This window comes from Austrofundulus limnaeus, unplaced genomic scaffold (genome assembly GCF_001266775.1).
Source record: "Austrofundulus limnaeus strain Quisiro unplaced genomic scaffold, Austrofundulus_limnaeus-1.0 Scaffold1310, whole genome shotgun sequence".
Classification (NCBI taxonomy): Eukaryota; Metazoa; Chordata; class Actinopteri; order Cyprinodontiformes; family Rivulidae; genus Austrofundulus; species Austrofundulus limnaeus.
In genome coordinates, this window is record NW_013953712.1 from 47,276 (window position 1) to 57,300 (window position 10,025).

Below are 10,025 nucleotides of genomic sequence, written 5' to 3' on the forward strand. Positions count from 1 at the left end.
GGGTGGGGGGGTCGGGTTGCAGGACTTATGCTACATTTGCAATCTGGGTAAATATATTTAGCCCTGGCCGGACAGAAACAGGGACGTGGACAGGCTCAGACCCAGAAGGAGGTTTTGGTATGCAGCCGTCAGCCATTCAACGCTCCCAGCTGACGTGTGACAGAACTGGGCAGTACCCAGGAAAGCCCCCCCACTCTCTCTCTCTCTCTTTATGCCCCATTCCTCCACAGCTTCTGCTCTGATCTCGTTCTCCAGAACACCCCGCTGCTTGTGCTCCGGATTAAACTGAAACAAGACGTGGAGCAACCTGTTGTAAAATGCAGGCAACTGGCTTTAGTTGAGCTTTTCAAGGTTGAAAACTCATAATCTCTRATTTTAAACTCCTCAGTGCCAGCTACAGATATATAAACATTAAAGTGCCTGTGACATCAATTTTTTTGTGATAAATATGATTGCACTTTTGGAAAGACAACATGGATAACATATTTCAAAAGCAATTTCACACCACTGAGCTGAACGGTTGTTGAGATGTTTGCATGTGAAGTAACAGGAAGTGATGTCAAAGGGGAATGTCTGCATGTAAACAGAGCGTTGCTACAACAGCTAGCAACACAGACCGATGTTCTGATGTTTCTTTAGATAATTTTAGTCCCTATAAGAGAAAGATGAAGAAAAGTCAGGGTTCAAATAATATTGTTTTAATAAACAAAAACCATGGAGTTTTATTCTTAAAGAATTCCCCTTCGATGTCACTTCCTGTTTCACTTTAGCTGAGCCAWATTCAAAGGAAAATATGCCAGTTATGTGACAAAATGGGTTAAATCATGTGTTTTATGCCAATTTTCCTAAATATGAAGATGTTTTCTTTCACTTTTTGTATTTGAAGGATAGYSACAGGCACTTTAAATTAAGATAATTGTACAAGAGCAGGACACTAAAAGGCCCAAAAGAAGGCACCTGGATTTACTCTGTCCACTAGAGGGCGATACAAAGCACAAGCTTTCTTTCTGCCCGTCTGCCTCTGCCTGCCCTGTGTTTGTGGCGACGACACAATCAGCTGTGTGGACATGACGGATCACAGTGGTGGTAACAGAACCAGCAGAAGGTTCTGGACCTGTTAGAGCCTGAATCCAAACCCTAAACAACTTTCATAAATGGAATAACGTCCGTAGAATACAGAGCTCTGTCTTTAATTTCCATAATTCTCGTCACGAAGGCTCTAAACAGTTCCAAAAACCACACCTCCCAGTATTCATTCGGTGTCTGTTTAGACTGTTAGGCCTTTATTAAAGAGCAGAAAACGAGGACAGGGAGAGATGAGGAACTATAAGGTGTCTGCATGCAGACTGCTCACAGCGATCATCACTTTTCAGACCGTTTACTGGGTTTCTGACTCAGTCTGGACCGGCTCATCTGCAGGACAGGAAAATGCTGGCCTTTGTTTTGCCTGAAGGACCACTCCCTTAAACTGAAAGAACTTTTGAAACTGAAAACAAATTATTATACACTGAAAAATAATTGTGAAACAAACACAAAATTTAACTGAAAAGTATATTACAACAGCCAGCCATACTTTTAAATAAATGATAGAACAGCCTGCCACACTAGTTAATTATATGATAAAACAACCTGACATATTTTTTAATTATATCATAAAATGACCCACCATATGTTGTTAATTTGTTAATTATGATACAATGACCTGCTACTTTTTTACTATCACACAATGGCCTGCCATACATTGTTAATTATATGATCAATGGCATGCCACATTTAGCCGCCTGTCATACAATGCTCATTATATGATACAATGGTATGCAATACCTTGTTATATGGTACAACGGCCGGCCTTACTTTAATTATATGATAAAATGACCTGCCATATTTTTAAACTATATTAATCAACAACCTGTCATATATGTAAATGATATGATACAATGGCTTGCTATACATTATTAATWATGATGCAATAACCTGCCATACKTTGTTAATTATATGATCAACAGCATGCCATATTTTTAAATTATATGCTGCAGCAGCCTGTCATACAGTGTTCATTATATGATACAATGGCATGCCAYACYTTGTKATTATATGATACAACTGCAWGCCATTCTTATTTTTATACAGTATGATACAATGGCCTGCCATACAAATTATTATACAGTATGATGCAACAACATGNATTTTTATACAGTATGATACAATGGCCTGCCATACAAATTATTATACAGTATGATGCAACAACATGCCATACTTTTTATATGCTACAAGTAGTTTTGAATCTTTTAAAATCAGTTTCAAATATTTTTTATTCAGTAACAAAATAGTTTTCAGTTTAAATATATATATTTTCCCAATATGTCTTTTTTTAACAAACTTTATGTCTCTAATTTTGCTCCATAGCGCCTGATTGGGGTAAACAGCTCCAGAGAGTGGTTAATGAGTACTTACTGACCAGATGACTTTAAAATGAAATCTGAACTGTTGTTTTCCACCACCAGCCTCTCTGATTCCAGCTCCAGCAACACAATAAACCTGTTTCTTCAGTCAAACAGACACTTTCGTTTGCTTGTTTATCTGTTTATTTAACATGCAGACAATGTGCGCTTTTTGGTCAAACTTGACACACAAACTAACGAGGAACAGAGCTGTGGGCCGCACCCACCCACACCAGAACAGGCAAACCCGTCGAAACATCCTCTGCTTTGTCTCTCCATCCCACTGCGCTCGCACACAGGGGGAAGATTCAGTAGCCATGGAAACCAGGCCGAGTGTACCAGCCGGCTCTGCCGTTGGTTGATTGTGGCTCTTGTGCATTTGTGTGTGTGTGTGTGTGTGTGTGTGTGTGTGTGTGTGCAGGGAGCGAGTGTGCGCTTGCGTGGGCGTGCGTGAGACTGTAAAGCCCATACAGGGCTGTGCCTTCAGTTAGTGCAGGCTATATTTACAGAAACCTATAAGGAACCTTCAAACGCCGMTTTTTGCTTTTAATTMCTAGATGATCTCAGGGATCGCTCGTGTGGAGGAACACGCCGCACAAAACCCCGAGCACGGCCGGCGTTGTTCTGCAAAACCCTGAAGCACGGGCGCGTGTTTCATTCTTACTGCTCGTAATGTGGTCCTTACAGTGTGAGAGGTTATAAATCCTGATTACTGGAAGCACGTGGTTTTCCTCCACTTTGAGTAACGAAGGACAAGGCGGCGGCGAAGGACAGCATGTGTGTGTGTGTGCGTGTGTGTGTTTGTGTGCGGGCAAGAATACAACTAACCTTTAGAAACCACAGGAGACAGAAACACCGCTACTAAACGTATAAATGTCATACAGCACGGGGCACATCATTTCCCCTCCCAAATGAAGAGGTCAGGTGGAAATAAAAAGGAGGAGGAGGGGCTCGTTTAGCTGCGACACAACATGGCTTTGAGAAATGTCATGTCCAGACACAGAACGCCGCCTGGGTCAGGGGTTTGTGCCGTTTTCTGAGGCGGGGAATCTGTTTTTGCAGCTGGAAAATTACAGCGGAGATCTTCAATATAATGATGACAAATTAGTTTAGCAAAGGTCCAAAAGCAGTAAAAGAAAAACCTTAAAGYTGTAACTGACATAAATGCTAGAAAATCCTTCCTGAATTAACAGGTTTTGTGTCTGGAACAAGACGTTCGTGGAAGCAGGGCACACATGTGAGTTCTGGCATTTTGAGGACAAGTTTTTTTTATTTGTTGCTGCGCTCACTGCTCTCTCCGGCTCAGGTGAGGAGAGAAAGAAGACAAGAAAATAAAAGGGTTTTTGACACTCAGATTATCTAAATTGTATTTATTCAAGGATGAAAACTGACTTGGTAATAACGTTGGWGGTGGGGTGGGGGGGGGGGGACAAAACACCAACAGTCCCGATAAAATAAACCCGTCAGTTTCTGCAGAGCGGTGGCTGTAGATGTATTTTTGTTTCAAGGTGTAACTTTTGTACGAGGCYCCTACTGTAAAATAAAATGTTAAAAAAACGTCACTAACACATTTCTGAGTGTAAAATCCTAATTAAAAATAACATTTGGCTCATTTTCACTAAATTTTAAATGTAACGTTTAAATGTAAAATACTAAATATGTATAAATATAAAATGTAAATGTTGTGGCTAAATGTTGAAGGTTACATAATTATAGACTAAAATGCAGATTTTGCATGAAGGACTCTTGTTATGATGTCATCATCCTGTGACAAAAGCAAACGCTTTCGCTGCTAACACTGATAACACTGTTAATGCTGCTAACGCTGCTAACACTGATAACACTGTTAATGCTGCCAACACTGATATGGCTGTTAACACTGATATTAGTAATTACAATGATATAGCAGCTAACGCTGATAATGCTGTTAATGCTGCTAACAATGATAACAATTATAATGCTGTTAACACTGCTAATGCTGTTAACACTGCTAATGCTGTTAACACTGTTAATGCTGTTAACACTGATATTAGTAATTACACTGGTACAACTGTTAACTCTGATAATGCCGCTAACACTGATAATGCCGCTAACACTGGTATTGCTGCTAATGCTGTTAACACTGCTCACACTCCTGACGTGGTTAATGCTGTTAATGCAGTTTATGCTGTTAATGTTGCTAAGGCTGCTAACACTGCTAATGTTATTTATTTATTTATTTATTTATTTATTTATTTATTTATTTTTATTAAAAATTATTCATTTAATTTAAAAACAAAACAAATGCTATACATACAACAAATAATAATACAAAACACAAATAAAATGAAAGGAAGCAGAAGGAAGAAATTTTTTTCATTAACATCTGCCCCTTTAAAAAAATTAATTCAAACAGAAATAATCTTCAAATAACAAAACATAACAACGCTAAAAGCATTAAACGCATAATTAACGCTGCTAATGCTGCTAATGTTGCTAATGTTGCTAATTTACTAATGTTGTTAATGCTGCTAACGCRTTTCAATAGCAGGGGTTCCCAAACCTTTTCATGTCACGGCCCCTCAAAGAGCATTAGCTTCTGGTCCATTACTCATCCTTGTAAACCCACAAACAATGCTACAAAATATGTAATTTTTCATACACAATTCAATAATTATTACATTTGGTTAGCATGTTTTAAATGCTGTAGTATATTCCTACTGGAAAAAAATGACTGTAAAATCTCATCATTTCAATACATTATTCTAAATTCTATTTTAAAATAACGACTGAAAAACAGATTTGGTTTTATGATACTGATTTAAAATATTTATTAGCTTTATTTTTACTTTTTTTCTTATCTTCCCTCCAGCTTTCTGAGGCCCTCTTGTGGCTCCCCAGTGGCCTCCATTTTGAAAAACACTGCCCTATAAGACTGCCCTTTAAGCTGCACCTCAAGCTGCTGTACCACAGGTACCATCCATACGGTTTTCAATTAACACATTTTGAATTTAAAATTGAAACGCCATCGTTAGTAGCATTAGCAGCATTAGCAGCGTTAGCAGTTGCTTTTGTCGCAGGATGATGACATCACAACAAATGCTGAGCACAAACGACAAAGGCTGTGTTCCATTCTGAAATTCTTAAGTGTAAGCTTTATCATTTAGTTGCAACAACTAAGATTTAGTTTTTATTTTTAGATTTACACGTTTAGATTTAGGATTTAGCATTTAGTAAAAATTAGCAAAATGTATGAATTTGTATGACATTTTTAAATAGGGTTTTACACTCAGAAAGTGAACTAAAAATAATGAAYCATTTTTTTTACACTCGGCGCTGCATACTTTTGAAGAGATCTCGCCTGACTTTGCCTGAAAACGACTGGTTTAGGTGTTACCTGTCGGACGAAGCTGTTGGAGGTGGTGTCAGAGGAGGTGCTTCCATCCGAGCGCTTGAACCGGCTCTTCCTCTTGGCATACTTCCCCTGAAAGGAGAGCAAGAACAAAACACGTTAAACAACCACCCTGTTCCACAACACCATCCTGACAGCTTAATCCTAGAAAACCATGTTACTGGAGCCGGTCCGTGGCYTTTGGACCGGAGGTTTCTGAACGTGATCAGAGGGCCTGATTGAGCCGGAGATAAAAAGCGGCGAGCATCCCAAACCACAGAGGACGTCGGRCAAAGAAAATGTGCCCGGAGCGTTCATTAAGAACCTCTTTTACTTGTTATTTCTTGATGCAAACCGAGACCTCGTAATCTGGGGTTGGGCCCACGTCACCATGGTTTCACAACACAGACTAATCATATTTGTTGATAATCAGGAGGCTGATTATTTAAGCAGCTGGTGAAGAATAAACACTGTGGAGTCAGACTGAAGGTGTGTATTTACCTTTAACTTATGAAATGAACAGTGGGGGTYTAGCTCAGTGGTAGAGCATTTGACTGCAGATCAYGAGGTCCCTGGTTCAAATCCYGGTGCCCCCTTTCTTTGCAAAAACAAAGCAGCTGCTGTGTTTCACATTAAACACACATTCATCTTGTTTGTAAAAAATCTCCTGCACCTGACGTGACTGAACGCATTAAAACACCCAGACTACAGTATGTGAGCAACACTTTCAGTAATGCATCTTCTCTTCGCAGGGACATTCTTAAACCCTGTTTGTTTCTTTACTCACAGCACGAGAAGCTATTTTATCAGTCTACAACTTGTCACAAACACTTAAAGCCAAGCAATCGTGTCAACAACGAGCGACTGCCTTCAGATTTCTTCTCAGAATCGCAGACGAACAACCGATCCATTAATCGGTTCGTTGCTCGGTGCTTTGTCATCGCCGCCTGTTGCGGGATGTTTAACGAGCCTTTTGATTTAAAACAAACATGACCTGTTACACCAACTGGTGCAAACTCAAATAAAAAAAAGTTTTTTTTTTTTAGTAGATGAGCACATCTGTCACACACTCTTCTCTGAAAGCTCATTTTATCTCCTGGAACACAGCAGAAAACAAAGCAACCCACAACTTTTAAATAAATATCTCTAAAAATTATTTTTCTGTGTTGAGCATTTTAAATCAGGTTGGCCCAAAAAACTAAGCGGTTGTGGGTATGATACAAGTAGTTGCAGTTTTTAATGGATTTAGAGGATTCTCAATGCAATCCAATGGTGTTGTAACATAAAACTCCAATAAAATAAACCAGAATGAATGAATGAAACCAGAAATACCAACACCGGTTGAGTGTCGGTGTTACTTTTGTGACGAAGCTGATTAAACAGAACCCCGTAGACTGGTGCAGGTGGATTTATTAACAAACCAGCAGACACAATAACATCCACATAAACTAAACTCAATATTACCCAGTGTCTCATACCTAATAAAATAAAAGCATTTAAAATCCAGTCATTGTTTCCTTTTCCTGTAGTGTAGATCAGTGATTCCCAACCGAGCATAGTACAGAGGGTACGTGGAAAAATTTCCCAGGTGTTTAAAAATATTTAAATAGATTTTCGCAATGGGGAAATTGCAGACAAAATCACGGAATTGACAAAACAAAATAGAATCCAGTAAGAAATGCAGAATCTCGCAGAATTTGCTTCATTTGGGCGAGTTTCTGAGGTGTTTTGGACAAAACAATGTATTTTGGATGCTGCCGCTTCCTGTACCTGCCATTACCAGGTTTATTTATTTAATTACTTATTCACTTTCAAGGCAACGTATTTATGTTTATGTTTGATTTGAGTTGAAAAGAAAAAAATGCCTGAGAATTAAATGTTCAAGTTAGGAGGATTAAACGAACAATTTTCATTTAGTAATTAGTTGTTGTACATTATAGTTTTGGAAAATCATCAATACATTTGATGGGGTACTAGTGGTATGACAAAATAGCTCAGGGGATACACAAGTCTAAAAAGGTTGGGAACCATTGGTGTTGATGACTCTCCTTAACTTTTCTCAAAATTATGAGATCAGAATCTCGTAATTATGACATCTCGTCTCATAATTATGAGATCTTTACTTGTAATTATCACACCTTATCTCATAATTATGAGATTTTATCTCGTAATTATGAGATCTTTTCTCATAATTATGAGATTTTTTTTCATTATTATGAGATCAGGATCTTGTAAATAGGACATCTCGTCTTATAATTATGAGATCTTTACTTGTAATTATCACATCTTATCTCGTAATTATGAGATCTTATCTCGTAATTATGACATCTTATCTCGTAAAAATGAGATCTTTTCTCATAATTATGAGATCTTTTCTCATAATTATGAAACCTTTTCTCGTAATTATGAGATCTTTTCTCGTAATTATGGGATCTTTTCTCATAATTATGAGATCAGGATCTTGTAAATATGCCATCTCGTCTCATAATTATGAGATCTTTACTTGTAATTATCACATCTTATCTCGTAATTATGAGATCTTATCTCGTAATTATGAGTTCAGAATCTCGTAATTATGAGACCTTCTCATAATTATGAGATCAGGATCTTGCAAATATGACATCTTGTCTCATAAATATGAGATTTAATCTCATAATTATGAGATCCTGATCTCGTAATTATGAGATCAGGAGTCTAATTTATTTTTATTTGGTGAATGCAATGCTCTCCCATAGCTTCCTGTATTGCTGAATGTTTTTTCTATAGCAAGCCACAAATATTTTTCATAATATTGTACATTTTAAATCAGCTGCATCGGCACATACTGCCTACATATGTTTATTGTTACAACAGATGCTGATAAAAATCCATTACCTCTGTACGCAACAATTCAACATCTATCGGACGGATCAAAGTCTGTTCGAAACAACGAGCAGGTCGTCGACTGATCGTTTTTTTAAACATCAATGAAGACTGAACAAAGTAGAATTGTTGCTTTAATGGAGACAAATAGGGTCTGTAATTGAAATGACAAGCAGGAGCAGACAGCAGCCACAAGCCTCCATTGTCTTCATTTCAGCTGTTTTTTTTTTGTTTGTTTGTTTGTTTGTGAGAGAAAATGATGAAAGTGTCATGTTTCCATCACTACAAGGCAATAAAGGACCTGATAAAATTCTGTTTTAATAACTGCAGCGAGTGATTTAAACCTTATTAGTGTTATTTCCAAATTGTTTTCCAGCTGTTCTTTTTGTAAATGGTATTTCTCACAAAAAATAATCATTGCATAATAAAGATCAAAACTGATTACTTTTTGGTAAAAGCCAACCAATGACCCAATTACTTTAACTCAGCAACTGAGTTATTAAAAGTACCCAGACATTTATAATAGATAACCAATAAAACAACAAATTACTCAAAAATTTACCCAAACATTTTGTTCAGTTCAGCACGTTGTTTAGCAACAGTTATTTCGACATTTTGAACATGTGGTCAAAATTGTTGATGTACGGAGCGAGGACAGTGGTTTTGAGAGATCTCTGCAGCCAAACGAGGCCGGTTCTTCTCAGGAAAAAGGGCAGAGAAATGCCAGAGGAGGTAGGGAGGAGAGGCTTCCTGTTGGTAAACATCCTCCCAGATTAGGCGTATAATTAAAGAGACTGCACGAACACCAGGCTTTAAACTGTGGCAGGTGGCAACGGGTACCCAACCCTGACAAGGAAACGTTTTGTTTTCTCTTTTTGGGTGGGGAATCCTTCGCATATACTGTAGATCACCAGCCCAGTATGTTCCCCAGTACTTATGTTTACTGGTACCTATGATAATCTATATTTACATTTACTGGTACCTATGATAACTGGTACCTATGTTTCCCGGTACTTAAGTTCCCTGGTACCTATGTTCACCAGCACCTCTAAGTTTACAGGCATCTATGTTCCCCTGTACCTACTGTATGTTTATCGGCACCAGTACCTATACAGCCAGTACCTATCTTTCAAGGTGCTTATGTTCACCGATACCTACTTTTACTGGTACCTATGATAACTGGTACCCACATTTACTGGTACAAATGTTCCCTGGTACTTATGTCTACCAGTACCTTAATGTTTACAGGCATCTACACTCACCGGCCACTTTATTAGGTACACCATGCTAGTAACGGGTTGGACACCCTTTTGCCTTCAGAACTGCCTCAATTCTTCGTGGCATAGATTCAA

At 38.2% G+C, this 10,025-nt stretch overlaps 1 protein-coding gene and 1 non-coding gene across 6 annotated transcripts in view; one reads left to right on the plus strand and one right to left on the minus strand.

Annotated features, from left to right (window-relative positions):
* The window catches only part of cacnb1 (calcium channel, voltage-dependent, beta 1 subunit), a 30,832-nt gene that overhangs the window by 17,116 nt on the left and 3,691 nt on the right, over positions 1-10,025 (minus strand). For all 5 annotated transcript variants that reach the window (XM_014031744.1, XM_014031742.1, XM_014031741.1 and 2 more), the window contains exon 2: positions 5,818-5,904. In XM_014031744.1, coding sequence (XP_013887198.1) covers positions 5,818-5,904 — 87 coding nt within the window. The remainder of the gene's footprint in view (positions 1-5,817; positions 5,905-10,025) is intronic.
* On the plus strand, positions 6,336-6,407 carry trnac-gca (transfer RNA cysteine (anticodon GCA)). Its single transcript has one exon. It is a non-coding gene; the product is annotated as a tRNA-Cys (tRNA).